The sequence below is a fragment of the Idiotropiscis lumnitzeri genome, chromosome 12, assembly GCF_059441095.1.
Source record: "Idiotropiscis lumnitzeri isolate Australia: NSW breed Sydney's pygmy pipehorse chromosome 12, RoL_Ilum_1.0, whole genome shotgun sequence".
Lineage (NCBI taxonomy): Eukaryota > Metazoa > Chordata > Actinopteri > Syngnathiformes > Syngnathidae > Idiotropiscis > Idiotropiscis lumnitzeri.
In genome coordinates, this window is record NC_142402.1 from 16,054,561 (window position 1) to 16,073,230 (window position 18,670).

Sequence of the window (18,670 nt, forward strand, 5' to 3'; positions counted from 1 at the left end):
ATACGCTCCACTGATTTCATGTTGTTTCCCTTCCGCACAAATTAATGTGTACAAGCAGGGAAACGCGTACATAAAAGTTAAAAGGCATAAAAGTTTCAAATGGTGCAATTTTTGTTGCATTTTTGAGCGTGTTGAATATCACAAAGGAGAAACTAAAGAGTGGCGGCGGGGGAACAATACGCAGATGGCCACGTCTCAGTTCCAAAGTGCCGTGAGGCAGATCCTGCATCCACGCCCAATGAGTCCATTCCAAAGCAGATGGTTTTCACCCCTAAAATGGACTCGCACCAAAACAAGAGGTCGAGAACTTCCTGCTGTATAATGCAGGGTACACACGGAACAAATCTCTCGTAAAGTATGTAAGTGCTTACTGCTCTCATTGTGTGCGGTGTACGCGGGATGACCAATGCAGAACATCACAAAGATTTTATCTGTTGACAGTACCATGGATGAACATTAGAGGCAGTATAGTGCCACAGGGCATCCGGGCAGTTGGAAAATAACAAAGAAAAAGAAAAAGTACTAGTATTAGTTGTAGTAGTAGGAGTTAGTAGCAACGGCAGTAGGAGTAGAAGAAGAAGAAATTAAAGTAAGTGTAAGCTTATACATAAAAGTGAGAAAAAAACTATGTAATTACAACAAATTGACACAATATTTTTAAAGGGCAAAAACAAACAAAAAAAGATTGTAAAACCAAAAAAAAAAAAAACATCAATTAATAGCTACAAATCAATACAAAAATATTAAAATAATAAATTTGAATATTAATGAAAAAAATCTAATAAAATAGGCAACAAAAGTGATTATCGGAAAACTACGATAAGGAAGAAAGAGTCAAAGAAGACGAAAAACTTTGTCAAAGAAGCTAGGCTAAATGTTACTCTATTTGATGACTACATTGCATTAGCAAACTCTTCTTAATCACTTAATAACCACAAATTAAAACAATGATATTTGAAAAAAAAATGGAAAACAAACTGTCCAAATGAATGTCACTTCATCATTATAAATGAATAGAAAACCTATAAAAAGGGACAAAGTGGGAAAAAAAAGAAATAATAAATTTAAAGTAGGGCTGGTCTAATAAGTAGCGACCTGTTAGCTTGTCTGATAACAAGAAGAAATAAAAGAACCCCCAGAATAGAAATAAATAATGAGTTCAGTTTAACTTTTACGATTGTTGCCCCGGCAGATTTCCAAGCAAATCAGAGACGAAAAATTATTCTTAACGCCCGATACCACAGGATAATTGCTCAGGATAATCTTTCATAGACATCGATGAAATCCACCATATGAAATTTGGCCTGATTTTCGATGTGTGTGTACACCGCTTCAGGCTCTAAGCCACCTTACAGGTCCAACAACAAGCTGGACTGGAACCAAACAGCAATCGACTGGCTCCCGTCGCAAACTCGCCTCCTGCCGTTACCGATCTCTCCGACTGCTCGGCGAGGCGGGTTTCCAGGGAGTTGTCTCCCTGGTGGCATTGACCCAATCGATACCAAAAGCGTACGCAAGCCTCGCATTAGCGGGTGGGCGGGGGGGAGAAAGAGAGGAAAAGATAAAAGCCTGACCTAAATACAGGTAATTCACCACCGTGGATTACCGGCAACAGTCGGCGAGATGAATGAAAAGTTGCATCCAACACTATTTCGTCTTTCTTCTTTTTTCTCGCTAAACTAGAATAATTGAGCGATGGAGTGTCGGCGTGAAGCTAACTCATCTGTCACAACGGGAGATGTAGGACGAGCTGACAAACCACTTAAGCTTCCCTCCCACGCCGTAGAACAATGGTGAAACGAAAAAAAAAAAAAGACCAAATGGGAATAACTTGAGAGCAGGACCTGAATAAACAACACAACGGGGACTATTATTAGCCCCTTTCACACCGCCTTCCTGGCAAATTAGCGCATCAGAAGTGGAACAGCATTTTTTCGCTTTTAGAGATAGCACACAGAAACATGGGTTGCCAAAAGCCATTGCAGCGTCACGTGTTGGGATCATTTTGTGTGGCGACGTCTGGCACAAAAGGGTGCGCAGGTCAACTCAGGCGTTAAAACTTGGCACTGTCGTTAGAGCGAAGGCAGATTTGCCATACCGGCGTCCATATTTTTTGCACATGGGAGGGATGGCAGTGTGGGCGGCGACTCCCTGGGTGTTAAACTTCACACTCTGCTCCACTTCTGTTACGATTGTGATACTACGCCGGATGCCGGCAAATTAGGAGAGTCAACTCACTGCAAAAGCCCCGCCGTGTTGAAAGCAATTGTTGCTCAAGTGTGAACTTGGACTTTGGACCGGAGCAATTTGCGTCGACGTCGGGTCATTGCAGTGCGTACGTCCCGTCATTTTCCGGCCTGACGTTCCGATGTCAGTCACATTGGACTTTACACGCCGTTTGCAGCTACCTGCCTCTGACAACACGAATGTAAAGAAAAACTGAAATAGATTCCACAGTTCTGTACAAGTGAGGCTCGTCTGAAAGAGGAGAAGAAAGAGTTGGCAAGATTGTGACTGGATCGACCACAATTCGACATTGTTACTTCCTCGATGCATTCAGAAGATGGACGGGAGATTAATGAAGCGGATTTGTTGGGACTTTTCAGTAAGGTCAAAACACTCAAAAAATAATCTGGTTTGCTGCAAAAATCACACACTTAACATAAAACCCAATGGAAGCTTAAACTTGCCGTCATTCAAAGGCTTGAAGGAGATCTTTTAGGTTCGAGCTACGTCAAGCCTTCTAAATCGAGCATCGCGGCCTGATCTGACCCCCCCCCCCCCGACTCATCCCGAGCGAACCAAACGCCAAACAAGACTGTCAACATCGCCACAAGCTACAACAAAGAAAAAGTCTCACCAAGTGACTTCGCCGAGAAAATAATAAAAGGTTTTTACTGAATGTATTTAATTATTACTTTTTTTTTTTTAAGACATAAAAAAAAAAAAAAATCTCCAAATCACTTCTAATGTGTCAAATTCACAAGCTGTGTTGGTTTTTATGAACGTAAACTACATAAACATGTGGACCTCAATAATAAAAAATAAAAAAAAGTACCACTGTACTCTTTAACTGACTTGAGTCGGGTTATTACTTTGTTTTAGGTCCAGCAAACCCGGCGGAGTGCATCAATAATTAACTTTTATGACCAGCGGAGTAGACCTCAAAGAGACAAACTGGCAACATGCACTCGCTCAGGGTGAGCGAGTTTGATTCACTCTATATTGATTTTTCACGGTGCACTGTGTGTGTTGCGTGGAAGGACAGGAGGTTGTGTTTTGTTCTATCGGGCCGGCGTGAAGTTCCCACAGGTAATTGATGAGAAATCGAAAAACTGTAATTGGATCTTAGGAGTGTCTGTCCGAAACCTGCATGCATGTGTGTGCGCGCGTACGTGTGTGAGAGAGACAGAGGAGTCCACGACTGCTACTCTTCAGATCTTGTACAATCCATTTTTCATTTACAGTCCAGATGCCTCATTAACGAGGTTGGCGCTTAAATAGAGTCGACCTCCACCGAGCCAAACAAACATCTAAATTTAGGTCAGCACTGTCGGCCTGAAATCATTTGGATTCATGTCTTGTTATTAGCGTTGTTCCGATACCACTTTTTGGGTTCCATTACCGATACCGCTAACTGGCTGTGCAGTATCGGCCGATACCGATACTGTATCGATACTGTACCGATACTTTTGAAAAATCCAAATATAAGCACAATTCTTTCTAGACTGGGTCATAAGATTACATTTGATAGGAATTTGAAGCATATTTATGTGTAATGTGTGTATGAAAATTTATTTTTTAAACCCCCAAATATTTTACATTTTGTACTAATGTACATAGATGTCAGAATATGTCAATAAATCATCGACCCATAGCAAAGCAAAATTTATTAAAAATATCATTTGGAGCGTTTGAAGCATGATACCAATGTCGACAGCCGGTATCGGGATCATACTGGTTGGTACTTGCCGATCCGATATCAGTGTTTTAAGATAGTATCGGTACGGATACCGATACAGATACTGATACAGGTATCGGTATCGGAAGAACACTACTTGTTATGTTAAGTTACATTAAATCAACTCGGCAAAATCTCAACTTTTGGTGTTTGAAAAGAAAAAAAATGGTAAAAAAATAAAATAAACGAAATTCAGAATTTTGAGCAATTTTGCATCTATGTCTTAAATATTTCAACAAGTTTGATGCACCGCTGTTTGCCGACAACTAACTTTAGAGAGTCTAAAGTCGGCTAATATTCTTGATCCTTGGAATGTTTTGAACAAACAGAAATGTTATCAAGATACCCAGGAACTGTTTTAAATTGAAAAACAAAAACATAATATGTCTGTAATGTTTCACAGTAGTTTTCCGTCAGCGGACTGAGAAGCACCAAAAGCCGCCATGACTTTTTTTTTTTTTTTTTTGCTCACAATGACTAAAACGTGCAAAGAAATCAAGCGGAAACCTCACAAATGTTTATCGTTTTCGTATAATGAATTCTAAAAGATTAAATTCTCCATATAAGAGAGAGCAATCCGCTAATCGCTCTCACACTAATTTCCCCGGAGTGAATATTTAGAGCACATTAGAAAGATGATATTTGACGCCGCGCCTCGCTTCTCCTCATTGCGCCCGAAACGACGCGAGGCCTTTGCTGGTTCCTGACACGGATGCTAATTTCATCCACGGCGAATGAAGACGCCGCAGAGATCATCCAGCGCTTGTCTTCAAAACATCAAATAGACACAAACTAAGTTTTTTTTTTTATTTGTATAGCCTCTGATAATCCTTTTAACTAATCCACATCCAATCTCTCACAATGTTAATCCGCCAGGCGTGACGGCCCACGTAAACACTGCGAACGGAGACCCGGCGTGAATAATGACATTGTTTTGGCTCATTTGGCGACAACTTAAGGCTTTTAAATGCTAGCGGGCTAATGCGCTAATTTTTATTGTCGTACATGACCAGCGTGAGCCAATACACATAATCACAACGCTGATAATCTTACTTACATGGTATCTTGTTGCCCGGTGATGTTTTAGAGCAGCCATGCTCAAAATTGTAACCAGTGCACTCATTTTAAGCATGCAAAAGAAGCGGTGTTTATAGCCAATAAAAGTATCATGCCAATCAAAAATTAACAAATACATTTGAAAACGTTTCTGGGAAGACTAAATTTGTTTTTTTTAGGTACTCGGATCTGGCTCACCTAATTCATTCACTACCAGCCAAGCAAAAAAAAAAAAAGATCTTTGACGTCTTTAGCCGTCAATGGCAGTGAATGAGTTAAGCAAATAAAGTTCCGATTTCATGTTTCTTACTAAATGGATTTGTTCTTTTCAATTTTGGCAGAAAAATCTGCCCCAAAATGTAATCATAAAATCCGTTCCAAAATTGCATTTCTACCTGCATCTTTTTCTCCCACCAAATTCATTCTAAATAGAAATCGAACCTATCTCCAACGCGTTGACAAAGTGTGGCTGCCAGAGGAGATAACACTTCCAACATCATGTCACATTTACGACTGCCACCCATTACTCTAAGACAAATTCAAGGTAACATTAATATAAAACGGTCTTGTCATGCTAGGTTCGAAATGAAAAGAAAAAAAGCAAAGCAGCAAAAAACATTCATTTTCAGATTTGAACCAAGACCTTCAGAACTTTAAGCTGTGCCAACGACGACACATCATGCTACTACCCGCTGTTATTACATAATATAATTTGTGAGGAAACTGGAAGCACACGACAGGCCGAAGCATACACATGTTCGCTTTTTTTATTAGCTTTGGGCAAAGGGAGGAAGTTTGCAACAGAAATAGAAAGAAAAGAAATAATTCATGCAAACTCTCCTTCGGGTAGAAAATTAGAGCGCCGCGCCATCAAGAAGGAGAAGGTCGTTTTCAAGCAAATTTATGGCAGCCATTATAATGTCAAGGAAAGGCCCTTTTAAGTCCTAAACCAATGGGTTGCTTCTTCAATGCGGGGCTTAAATGGCTTGATTGCGAGGTTGAAAGTGGCTAATGCTATTGCTTAATGAACACAAAGACATACAGGAGAATGTGGAAAAGCTACTAGCTTCCATTAGCCTGGCATGAATTTCTACAAGATTCTGGAGTAAATCTCTGTTCTTGTTCATCCCAAAATGTAATAAAACATTGTCTCATAACGTAATGACATTTATCGTAGCTTTGCTAACATTTCAGCCATGGATTAACCTCAAAGTTTTATATGATTTACAGCTAACTAGCCTTAGCAGCTGGAGCTAGCAGATAACGCAGGTCGCAACATAGCCGTTCCGGTATAAGATAAACCCACATTAACTATTTGATAACTAACTCTGATGACGCTAAATAACACTGCAATCACATCGGGACATGAAGGTTTTAAAATAGGCAGCGCTTCCTGGAAAGGAGGTGCTCGCCCTGAATTATAAGCCATTAGCCTAGGAAAGACAGATTTACGACCTAGTGTATCATAATTTCATTTGTCACATCTCTTGCAAACTTTACAAGAGCCATTGTGAAGAAATTCCTTTTGTGGATATTTTTTCTTTGATGACGCAGCTAGCAGATATCTAGTTGATGAGCTAGCAAGTTAGCTAACCCATTAAATTGACTTTTTTTTTATTGAGGCACCAGCAAGATACAAAAAAAATATGCGTAAGTCTATCCGCTGATCGCTCTAAAGCTTTGACAAATACAGATGACACGAGTAAGAATGGCTAGCTAACTAGCAACTGATGTTAATATCTCACATTCGTGGTTAGCGGTCTGGACTTGAACATCTCAGTGTCATAAAATCCAAAGAACAACCTAGACACAGCGTTACGACTTTGATGAGAAGCTCTTTTGAGTTCTCAAGAGAAAATCTAACTTTGATGACAATCAGCTAGCTAGCTAACAGCTAACATTCTCATGTAGCAAACTGCCCTCCCCCAACCTCAATTCCGAATGAGCTTCCATTCCACCCCGTCCATTGCCGAGCTAATCGAACGTGTGCCGTTTCTAAAGCACAATGGCAGCCTTTAACGCTGTTGCGAGCTGGGCTTTAACCCACGTAGACGTTCTAATTTAATAACCAAGCAGAACAGACAGCGCGTGGGTGTTTGTATAAAGGTAAAACCTCGGCGGGCAGCGCCGCGGGCCGACACGACAAAAAAGCTGGCAACTCGTAACGATGAAAAGGTGGCTACGGGCTACTTTCCTTAGGTACTAATTTAAAAAGTTAATTGGCTGGGTGACAGCGGGATATAATGCAGCGCGACAGGGGGGGTGTGGGCAATGGAGGAAGCCTCGTCTGGTCGCTTTTAAAGCGCGGCGGCGCTCGCTGCACAGAGGCATGCTGGGAGAGGAAAAGCTACAGGAGGTATGGGAAGAAATAGTGAGTGTTAACCGGAATCTCATCTTTATTCTGGCATGTTTTGATAATCGCTCATAAAAGCTGGTGTAACATTACAATAAAAAGCTGTTTTGATAACGACAGTATCAAATTTAATGTGTCGTTTTGATAAGGAGGCTCAAGAGTATGCTATTCTTCCAAGACAGAAGCAGACAGTTCAGCTTATTAGGCTTGACGTGTGTGTGTCTTTGTGCATAATTTCGACTGATAATGAATGATGCAAGAAAACAATTCATAGATGCTTGTACATAAAAAGGGGACATATTACGCAAAATTAACTTTTTAATTGCTTGTATATAAATAGCTGGGTCTCTAGAGTGTGAAATTTCACCACCATGGAAATGTTTTTGTTATCTGTCTCCCAAAATGTCTCTGAGCAAACTATTGATGGATCGTGACGTAACATTGATGCTAATTTGCATAATACAGAACCTCACTCAAAGTCTTTCCTGTTCATCACTTGACAGCAAGGCAAAGATTTGCAACTTTCGAGTGACATTCAGTTGATACAGAAGCACAATTATTTCAAAGCAAAACGCTAAACAAAGCTTACCTCAACTGTTCTATGAAATTGTCAACGCCGGGTGGGATCTGTGGGGGGAGTTATGGACCCGGCACCACATGAACAAAATCGACTAAATTAACTGACGAGCCGAACTTAGCGAATTGGCGTGCTGCAGCCACCAGTGAAAATTCATATGATGTTGTTACTCCACCTTCATGAGGGCTTGCTTTTTTCCGTCAGACATCCGGAAACTCTTTCATACGGAAAAAAACTGCATATGTCTCCTTTAAAGAGCGCACATTGACTCTATTGCAGTATCTCATATGAATCAAAGAGCGCACAAACGACACTACTCTTAATTATCGTACTTCCTTAAAAACCCTCCAACAGTCGCCAGTTTCGTCCTTCAAAGATAAAAAAAAAAGGGCCTCACTCAAACAGACCCCTTTCGCACCAGTGAAGGAAAAAAATGATAAACTGTAATTACTTCAGTTCATAGAAGAGGTTTATGTGCAGACAAAAAAAAAAAAGTCTCCTTTCAAGAGGCCATTATGACCTTGTTGCTAACCAAAAACAGCAGCACCTATCAAGGCATAAATACCGGTAATATTGTGTATTGTTATTCCAAAATTTGTTCCAAAACTCAATATGCAGTTGAGTTAACAAAACCCACAAAATTTTGTAATTATTTTTCACTTGGCCATTATTTTCCAACTAGTTCATTCAGGCTCTGTCTGAGACGTCTGGGGTTAGCGAGCTGGGACTCGCTGGGACACACACACACACACACAGACACGGCTTTGGTCCTGCGCCTGCACGCACACACAGGCAGCAACACACACACTTGGCTGCAGGAGAACACCAGCTGACAGGTGCTGCCTCTATGAGTGGCTCGCATCCACCCATTATGTAGTGTGTGTGTGTGTGTGCGTGCGCGTGTGTGCACGTCCATCCGAATCCCAACCAGCCCACCCCGTCACCTCTCCACCTGCACTTCCTTCCTTTTCCGTCCCGCCGCCTACGACTTTCCCACCATCCTTCTTAAAAAAAAAAACAAAAAAAAAAAACAACCTTCTCTCTCTCCATCTCTCACAGTATGAGAACCGAGATGCAATACGAGAGCACACCTGCGCCTGCCATGAATACCAAAACCTTTTTGAGTCGCTGGCAGAAGTGCTGAGACCACTTCAGATGACGGCTTCATCCTTCTCAGTGCGAGTAGCAAAGCAAATGAGAAGTTTAGAAAGAAAATAGGGGTCTGAAGCTCATTAAAACGCGGCATTTGTGTTTGCGGTGTTTAATGCAACAACAATACAACTATAAATATCAGGTTAACACAGATTTTTTTGTAATCGCATAACAATAATTAATTTTTTTTTTATCTATAGATGCCGTGTATAGAACAGTATTTTATGAAGATATTTTTTCCTTTACAAGTTATGTTGATTATAGAACTACAGCTCGGAGTTTTGCAACTAGGTCAGGTTTTTTTGTCGTCACTTGTAACGGGCCTCTATTGTTTCTTTAATTACATCCAATTCATTTTTTTAATCTCTTTAATCCACTTGAAAGGCACCATGTAAATGTTTAGGTTATTTATTATGCTGATTGCACCAAAGAATACCAACATAATTAATGGTGACACCTCTAAATCCATGCTCGTGTGTTTGTGTGAGTGAAAATGATTAATACTCGAACGTTTGACGCAATATTAACCTCAAATTTTCCTTTATAAGAAAACTTTCTATGCAGACAAGTCAAAACATCACATTCTGATTAATTCTTCGTTTTCGGAATTTGAGTTAAGCAGTATAATCCTCCCGCTTTTAGCCATCTCAGAGGGCGGCCATTTTGTTTTTTGCTGTCGACTGAAACTGACATCACTGTTGCTCAGGACTCAGAAGAGCGACCAATCATGGCTCAGCTTCAGCAAACAGGTGAGATGCGATTGCTTGATACTTGAGCAACAATGATGTCATTTTCTGTACAGCAAATTCTAAAATGGCCGCCCCGTGAGATGGCCAAAAATTGAGGGATTTTGCTGCTTAACTCATATTCCACAAACGCAATATTAAACAAAATGTCATTTTTGGACTAGTGAAGACCCGGAGAACATTTTATTGCAAATCATTTTGGGAGGGGTTGACTGCCCCTTTAAGACAAGATGATAATTATGTGGATAAAAAATAAACATAAAAGACGGCATTAAAAAAATAAAAACCTGAAAAGTTAAAAAAAAAATATATATATCTAGAGGAGCAAACCCTGATATAATAAAATGAAATAAAACACTCTAAATAATATTTTCAAAAGTAAAAACACTGTGACACGCTACACATAATTGACCAAAATCATCACAGTTCTTGCCCTAATGTTGTATGATCATAAATTAGGTGAAAAGCTTTTGAAATTCTCCTTCAAATTGATTTTTGTCTCGATAAAGAACATTTTTCCAGTGTTGGAGAATTGTAACCAACTAATGCACTGAGGCTCGGCAACCCGTAAAAGTATCCTGATTACAGCATCACAATCAAAGGATTGAAACTTGAAAGAGTCACGTATTTGCGGAAATACGGATGTCTACTGCAAATGTCTACATCAACCCGGCGGGGCGTCCGAACGCGCTCGCCGGATGCGGGCGTGTCGGGAGAGACGCGGCGGGGTAGTCGCGTTGAAAGAAAAGAGCAGCAGGTGATGTCTGGCAAGGTAAGCGATGCCTTTCGCGGCCCCCCGCTGGTTGTCTGATGCGCGCCGCTTACAAAAAAGAACCTTATCCCCGGTCCCTCGCGGAAAACACACCCTAGCTTATTTTTATGCCAAAGTCGAATATGAAAGAAAACCAGCTGAATCTGCGGGAAACATAATCAAACATTTTTTTTTGATTCCACATGAAGCTCGGGTTGCTATCATCAATGAAAACACAGTTTTTGGCAAGCACCTAAGCTGCTGTGAGGTCTCACTGTGAGAATGAAACTACGATGTTTGATATGAAATGCATTTCATGTTGCGGGTCGGCGAGAGAAAGTACACTAGCTCTGCTGCTAATTGGTAAAAGACTGAAGGGGCTTGTATAGTTCAAAAATTGTAAAAACAAACAAACAAACAAAAAATTATTTAAAAAAAAAGCTAGGCAGCTTAAGAGAGTCGAAAACAAAGTTTCGTCTTGCCAGTGCATAACTCGAATCAACTCTTCCTAAGTGTAACAAGGAGCCTGGAAAGCTAAAAAAACAAAAAAAAACAAAAAAACATTCGCCTGACACCAGTTTCATTTATTAGCATTAAATTGATTTCTATTTTAACAGGGCGAATGAAAAGGTCTCAGCGACCCATCCACGCCCAACGTTAAACAGGAAGTGGTTTCAATCAGCCATTTGGGGCAAATATACTTATAAATATATAACCCAGAATTTTCCCAAATGTATCCAAATTAGAAGTAGGAACACTAGACGTTTTTTTTTTTTGCTTATTGGCAAAATTTGATGATCGTGTGAAGGATTCACCATGAAACTGGGGTAAAAAAATCTAATTAAAAAAATAATTAGTCCGAAATTTGGAAAACACGTCTATCACAAATAGATGCATGAAAAAGTCTCAAGGACCCATACCTAAAATTGGTTTGAAATATACATTTTAGGAGCGATGATTGGATCAGATTCTCAGCTGATTGGTGACCGTTTTTCTTTGTTCTTTTGAAACTGCATCGGTCAAATGATACATTAATATTTTTTTTTTTCAACTCATTTACTGCCATTGACGGATAAAGACGTCAAAGATGAATTTTTTTTCACTATTATTAAAGAGACTCACCCAAACCAGGCGGGTTTTCCGGACATGGCGGCAGTGGCTTGGGCGAAGGCGTCCGATTGGCGAGCGGCTGCGCGGTGGACCCCACCTGCTCGCCTGTGGCCAGGTAGCTAGCCGCGGTGGCGTTGAGCCTGGAGATGTTATAGAAGTAAAAATGATGTCCGCTGGCGTTGTTCCGGGAGCCGTTGCGCCCGTTGTTGAAACGGCTGAAGAGGTCGAAGCGCTGGGAGTAGACATCAAAGTAGAGGATCATCATGATGAGGAAGTGGAGCAGGCAGAGGAACAGGACGCCCTTGCAGATGCGCTCCAGAGTTCGGCCCAACATCAACCGGGTCATGGCCGAGGACGACGAGCGGCGGACGACCGCCGGCCACGACGAAGATGGCGTGGCGCGGCTGCAATCATGCGCTCATTGCGACGGCCTAGTGGTCGATATCCCAATCTACTGAAATACTAAACCGCACGCAGTTCACCACAAACTGTTCTCGCCGCATCGGTCATGGGGTCTCTGGGAGGGACAGGGGGGCTCCAATGAAATTCCGAGCTGCCAGTTTGGTCCCGATGTTTCCCCGCATGACCTCGGATCTAAAACAATATCAATAAAGTTGATCCCAGACGGATTTGGACCCAGAGAGCGCTCAGACAACACTAATAAGCATTATCTCAGATATAAGGCAAAGTGATGTGCTCCAACGGCAGCTTGCGGCCATTCAGATGAATAAAAACATCCTCAAAGGGTCCCGGCAATAGATCATCCTGTTGGTGAACGATGCCGTCTGGGATCTTGGCAACGTAGACCTCCTTGATGGTGGTCTCAGGCACCTAAGGGAGAAAAAAAAAGTGCAGTCAAGTCAAATCAAGCTGCAATAGAATCTCACACATGCGTGCTGTCCCGGTGGTGGGCGTGGCCAAACGAAAGATAGGTTGCACTTCATTGCCATGTTTTGAAAGACGGATGACATGTACAAGAGGAAGGGATGTCATCAATTTTGAGCGTCTGACTAAACACACGCTAACAATTACGTCCCGTCAACGAAAATGTCACGTACGTCACGTCATGTTTTCGTCATCGCATAACCTCGTTTAGCTCGTCATCGTCATGAAAAAAAGGGGCGTTAACGAAATATCATCGCTGACGAAAACAACACTGATCCGGTCAGAATATTCTGAGGTGCGTACATGAAGCATTTTTATTCGGTTTGATTTAAAGCATATATGATGGTTTTGAACAAGTTTATCTTAACTCATTTACTGCCATTGACGGATAAAGATGTCAAAGATCGATTTATTTTTTGCAACTCGGAAATATATTCAAACACCCAAAATAAAAAATAAAAAATCAAGCAATCTATAAAAAAAAAATACTGCACATATTTTACTGTCCGTGCAAATGCACGTGCCTTTAACTCATTTACTGCCATTGACGGATAAAAACGTCAAAGATCGTTTTTTTTTTTTTTTTTTTACTTGGCTGGCAGTGAATGAGCAGTAATTTTCTCGATTCCAAGGAATTTATTATTATCAATTAGGAAGCTGATCATGATTAAAAAAAAATACATAAAAAAAAAATCATATCCATTTTATGCCTGATTAAAACAAGTGTTTGCATTTTGGTAAAAGCAAATCCAAAACCTGAACGACACTTTCCTAAATTTCCTCCTCCACATCCAGAAAGGTAATTTTCCACACACAAAGCCCACCTTTACAAAGAGTCTTCACTGGCCATTCATTACTCTTTCAGTGAGCCAGCTTGCAGACAAAAAAAAAAGGTCAGGGGAAACGATTCCTCCTCGACAAAACAAGGATGAGAACAATGGTATGCCCGCAGTTGTTGTTGTTATAGTTTGGAGCTTGGAAGACGTGTAAAGTAAAAACCAGCTTGTTTCTTATTCCAAACTCGACACTGCTGCGTTGTTTGTCTCGCAGCAGGAGAAACGTCTTCATTAAAAACTTGGTGGAGGAGCGAAGGAATGAGGTCATTAAATGAACTACAGTGAAAACAACTTCTCCAGAGTTCCCCATGATGAAAAAGAAGAGGCCCGCGTTTGTCATCATTTATCGCATGAAATTGACGTTCGAGATGCAAAAAAAAAAAAAAAGTAACGATTTCATTCAGAAATTAGCCTGTTTCCCCCCCCCAGCACCTTGTCGTTGTTGACATTTTGCTTTGTTCCTTACAAGAGTTGCATTACAATCCTTTTATTAAACCCAGGAAAAGGTCAGCAGAGAATCGCGAGGAGGGAATACTTTTGACTCGTATTAAGTCTCTGTTTCGACTGATTTTAATCAATTAATGAAAATGGAGTGAAGTCTCATGCGATGAATTGACTGATAGTTTGTGCAATGGCTCGGATTGATTTTCCAACTCCTCGCAGCTTCGGCTTGGTTGTACAAATAACGTCTTTGCTGGGAAAAAAACTAAACTGTAATTGAATGGAGATGGTTCTACTTACGAACTGAACAAAAATGTCTCAGAGCAGCATCAGTTCTGAGGTTCTGGGTTTGAATCTCGCCGCAAGCTTTCCAGTGAGGAGTTTGCATGTTCTCTTTGTGAATTTTTTTTTTTTTTCTTTTTTTAAATCCCATGTACACTTTTTAATGAATCGCCAAGGTAATACATCTATGTGGAAATGACAACTTCTGCCTCAAGGTTAATGTCAAGCAGATTTACATTGGAAATCGGAATGTTCCAACTTTGTTTAGCTTCTTGAGAGGAAACATGCTGCTATAATAGCATAATTGGCTAACTTGTTTTTTTTTTTAATGTCTGTGCAAATTCTTATTCATCCAGATCAGAATAATCTGCCAAATTGGAATAATGGCAACTCTGACGGACTTCTTGTTTTAGTGGATGTTTGGGGACTTTCTTTCCCATGGTCCCCCATTTGCAGAAAAATTCTATATTGAATGTTTAACACCGTTTTGAGCGTCAAGAATTTTTTGGGGTTTGATTAAAAAAAAAAATATATATATAAGAAGTACCTTTTATTTTTTTAACAACGCACAGTCACGAAGAAGTGTAGGGAAAAAAGATGGCCTCTCAAGTGTTTAACTTTATCTCCTTTTATGCAGCTGCAGTATTTACATTTAAATAACTCGGCCGGGCTCCGTCGTGACGTTGCCGCAGACACAATTCCGACGGCGATTCTCACAACGGCACGTATTCTCTAAAACTTAAGTGCAATGTTATGTCTAGGAAGAGGCCCAGCGCAGCAGATCTCGGAAGGCAAAAAAAAAGGATTAAGCGATAGCGCGTGTGTATACACTGCATGTGCGTGCGGGCGTGTGTGTGAATCAAATCAGTCGAGTGCAGTCGCTCGGGTCAAGGCTTTAAATTGGAGAGTTTAATTCAAGATGAAGGAGCGTCGGAAGGAAAATGTTTCATGCAGTTCTCTCATCATTTCTGCTCTTGTCACATAAATGTAATAGACGGCTCGCGCACAGCTGTAATATTTTCCCCCAAGTCAACGCACGTACACGTAAATACACACGAACGTGATCACCGGTAAAACAAAGAGAATTAAAATGAAAAATGACACGTCATCGTAATTCATTCACATTCTATGTCAATGTACACATCAATTACATAAATGGAAACACACACACACACACCCCGACACGCACCCCCACACTCGCACACACACACACACCCAAGCGCACACTTAGAGGAGACTCGTGGAAAATTGACATTTTAACTCATTCCATCCATAAGACATATGTATACGTTTTCAAAAACATAGTCCCCACCTCCCAAAGACGTATTTATACGTCTTTGCCTTTTTTTTTTTTTTTTTCTTTTTAACGTTATAGCTCCACGTTTTTATAGCATTAGAACACAATATTCTGTTGGCCTAAAAAAAAAATCAGTCAAAATCCAGAAAAACGCTGGAAATGAGGGGTTTCCTCTAGTGAAAGTTTCTGGGATTAAATGAGTTCATACCTGACAAATAGTTGGGTGTTTGGAGTGCCTGCACCCATTAAGTGAGAAATCACACAAGAAATTAAATGTGAACGAGCCTTCCTGAACCTTGTGATGTAACAGTGGGGCTAATTTACAAAACAGCATAATTACACAGTGCTTTTCCAACCATGACTTGAACAAAGACCCATCGTTTTTTTCATTGGATGTCCGGAGACTGAACAGAAGGTTGACTGTGTCATATCAAAGTCAGCTCATACTTTGTAGCTTGCAGCCGACTAGAAAAAAAAAAAATCAACCTGTGCGCAGGTTGCAATGCACGTTACAGACCAAACCAATCGACTATTACGATCATCGCTCTAAAATGGAAACTATCTGCAGCAAATCCACGTGATCGGCATTAGAATCGCAATCAGACGATCTCACTCAAGATCGGTACACCCCTACAGGAAATTTGACGTTTTCTTGCAAATCTGTAGAAATAATAGCAAATCCTTGACAGGAATTAAAAAAAAACCATTCTATACTGTTAAAGTGAAGCCAATTGAGCAAATACGCTTCCTTCCACAGTCAAACAATATCACAAACACACTGCCATTACCAGGAGACCAGAGCCTGCTTCCTGTTGTGGAGCCAACATAAAACTGGCAGCACCTGTAAAACATCTGTATCTTGAAAGTTTAATTGGGCTGCAGACATAGAAGTGGACAGACTGCTCATTTGTGCCGGTACATAATTCATAATGTTGGTCAAACATATGCTGGGAGCCAAAATGAAGGATTTTATTGTGTATTGGGGAGCTCAATAAAGACGAGAGAGAGAGAGAGAGGGAGAAAGAGAGAGAGAGAAATAGAGGGAGAGATACATAAGGCATACGTCGGTGTTTGATGTCTTTGGTCGAGAAGGGGGAAAAATAAATAAATAATTCATTGAAGACGTTATTCTAAATTGTCCATATGTGTAAATGCGACCGTGATTGGTTAAAAATCTTAATTGTGTACCTAATGTTGTGGCCAATGAGACTCTTCTCTCTGTGTGTGTTTCGCAGATGTTTTCAGCAGGGCCCTCAGGGTTATTGTATGTCCTCAACTCATGTGGAAGATGACATTTTGTCTCAACTGAGTGGGAACAATGCGGATGTTTAAAAAAAAAAAATGTTTTAAGGTTTATGGCTCATGACTGCAGCTTGAGGAGCAGACATTATTGTAAAGAAAATTGTATAAGGGAAACATTTAACCAAATGCAGATCTTTTCTCTCTCTCACTCTCTTCTCAACCTGCCGACCCACCACCTTTCGTTGCTCCTTATCAAAAATGCATCAGCCAGGCTACACTTGATCGTCTGGAGCACATCTTGCTGGAGGCAAGTTCGGCTCCCCCCTAGCCCAACAGCACAGCGCAACGGGACAGACGGAAGCAATAGAAGGTTGCTCGCTCACAAATGATAAAACACCAAGAAAACTTTGTGCATAGAACACCACATTGCAGATTATTGACGTGGGAAACCAAAAAGTATTGCCAAACTGATGTTTTAAAGAAAAGCTTTTCTTGCAATGTTGAGGTACCTAAAGTCACGTCAACTATTTATGAACCATCCATTTTCTTTACCACTCATCAAGCTGACTTGGACCAAAAGCGGGACGACATACACTCCAGCTCGTGTTCTGACCACAACAAAGAGATCAGAACATATTCAGGTCCAATTTGTTGCTGAAATACGGTTCTTTGAATGCCCATCCAAGGATTACATGCCTGTCGTAACAGCGACATCATGACAATAATTGCGTGAGGAGGGGAGGGGGGGGTGGAGACGTCATATGGAAGCAAGTGGGTCACGTTGCTTTAGAATCGGGTCATTTGTTGTAATAAAACGTAAATATTCTGCAGGATTGCAGTGCTGCATTCCGGCTATAATATAATTGACGTCAAGTATGCAATTCGTTTTTAGATCCAAAGCTGGATAAGAAAAGCAAGTGGCTGGGAGGCGTTTATTTACTGATTCCATCAAGCCAAAAGAACCATCCATTTCATAAACATCGTCACAACCAGCGTCAGACTTAAAAATAATGACGTGGCTGATCCGCCGTCATTCTTTTTACTTCCCGAGCGAGCGTGCTGGACAAACGCTGTCGCTCAGATGATATGAATCAGAAGCTCGGCCGCGCACTGACCTTTCGCTGTTCATTAAAGCAAGGAGAAGCCGGGGCTCCCCGGTTTACCGCGCGCATCCTGAATCCCTCGTGTGCTCTCGACCAAATGTCAGTGACAACGGCAGACAGCGGCAAAACACAAGCTGGAGAGGAAGTACAACTCACCGAGGCGTGGACATCGACTACATTTTCTAGGTTGACAATCGGGGGAAAAGACATACGTTTAAAAGTACGATGGCGTATTAGGGTCACCTAGTGAGAGAATTTAAATCATGAACGGGATGACTTTAAATCTTGTCATGTTTTTTTTTCTATGAATAGGTGACCTTAATATGCCGTTGTATAAATAGTACTCAAGAATCTCTGTGAATGTTCTGAACTCCTGTTTCCACCCCTGTGATCAACTTCCCATAGTTGATGTGATTTTTCTATTATATAATAATAATAATAATAATAATAATAATAATAAGCTCCACAATGCCCATGACCCTTGTGAGAAGTGTATTATTATTATTATTATTATTATTATTATTATTATTAATAATAATAATAATAATAATAATAATAATAATAATAATAATAATAATAATAATTATTATTATTATTATTATTAGTATTATATATTTGTACAGTCAAATAATACAATTTTAAAATTAAATATTTCAACAAATCATAAATAATAATAATAATAATAATAATATAAATAATACCAATAAGCAACACAATTTGGTTAATCAGATATCGTGGGGGAAAAAATTTGGGAAATACACTTTAATGCAAAACATGAAATTGTCTCAGATTAATATGTGTAATTAATCAATTTAATAATCAATACAATTATTTATTCTCAAAATATTTGGTAGTGACAGCAGTACGTTTAACGGGCC

General features: G+C 40.3%; 1 protein-coding gene across 3 annotated transcripts in view; it reads right to left on the reverse strand.

The window, feature by feature from the left end:
- Nucleotides 1-18,670, reverse strand: part of b4galt2 (beta-1,4-galactosyltransferase 2) — a 62,950-nt gene that overhangs the window by 39,352 nt on the left and 4,928 nt on the right. For all 3 annotated transcript variants that reach the window (XM_088310998.1, XM_088310999.1, XM_088311001.1), the window contains one exon: nt 11,719-12,537. In XM_088310998.1, the coding sequence (XP_088167124.1) occupies nt 11,719-12,052 (334 nt within the window). In that variant the 5' untranslated portion in view covers nt 12,053-12,537. The remainder of the gene's footprint in view (nt 1-11,718; nt 12,538-18,670) is intronic.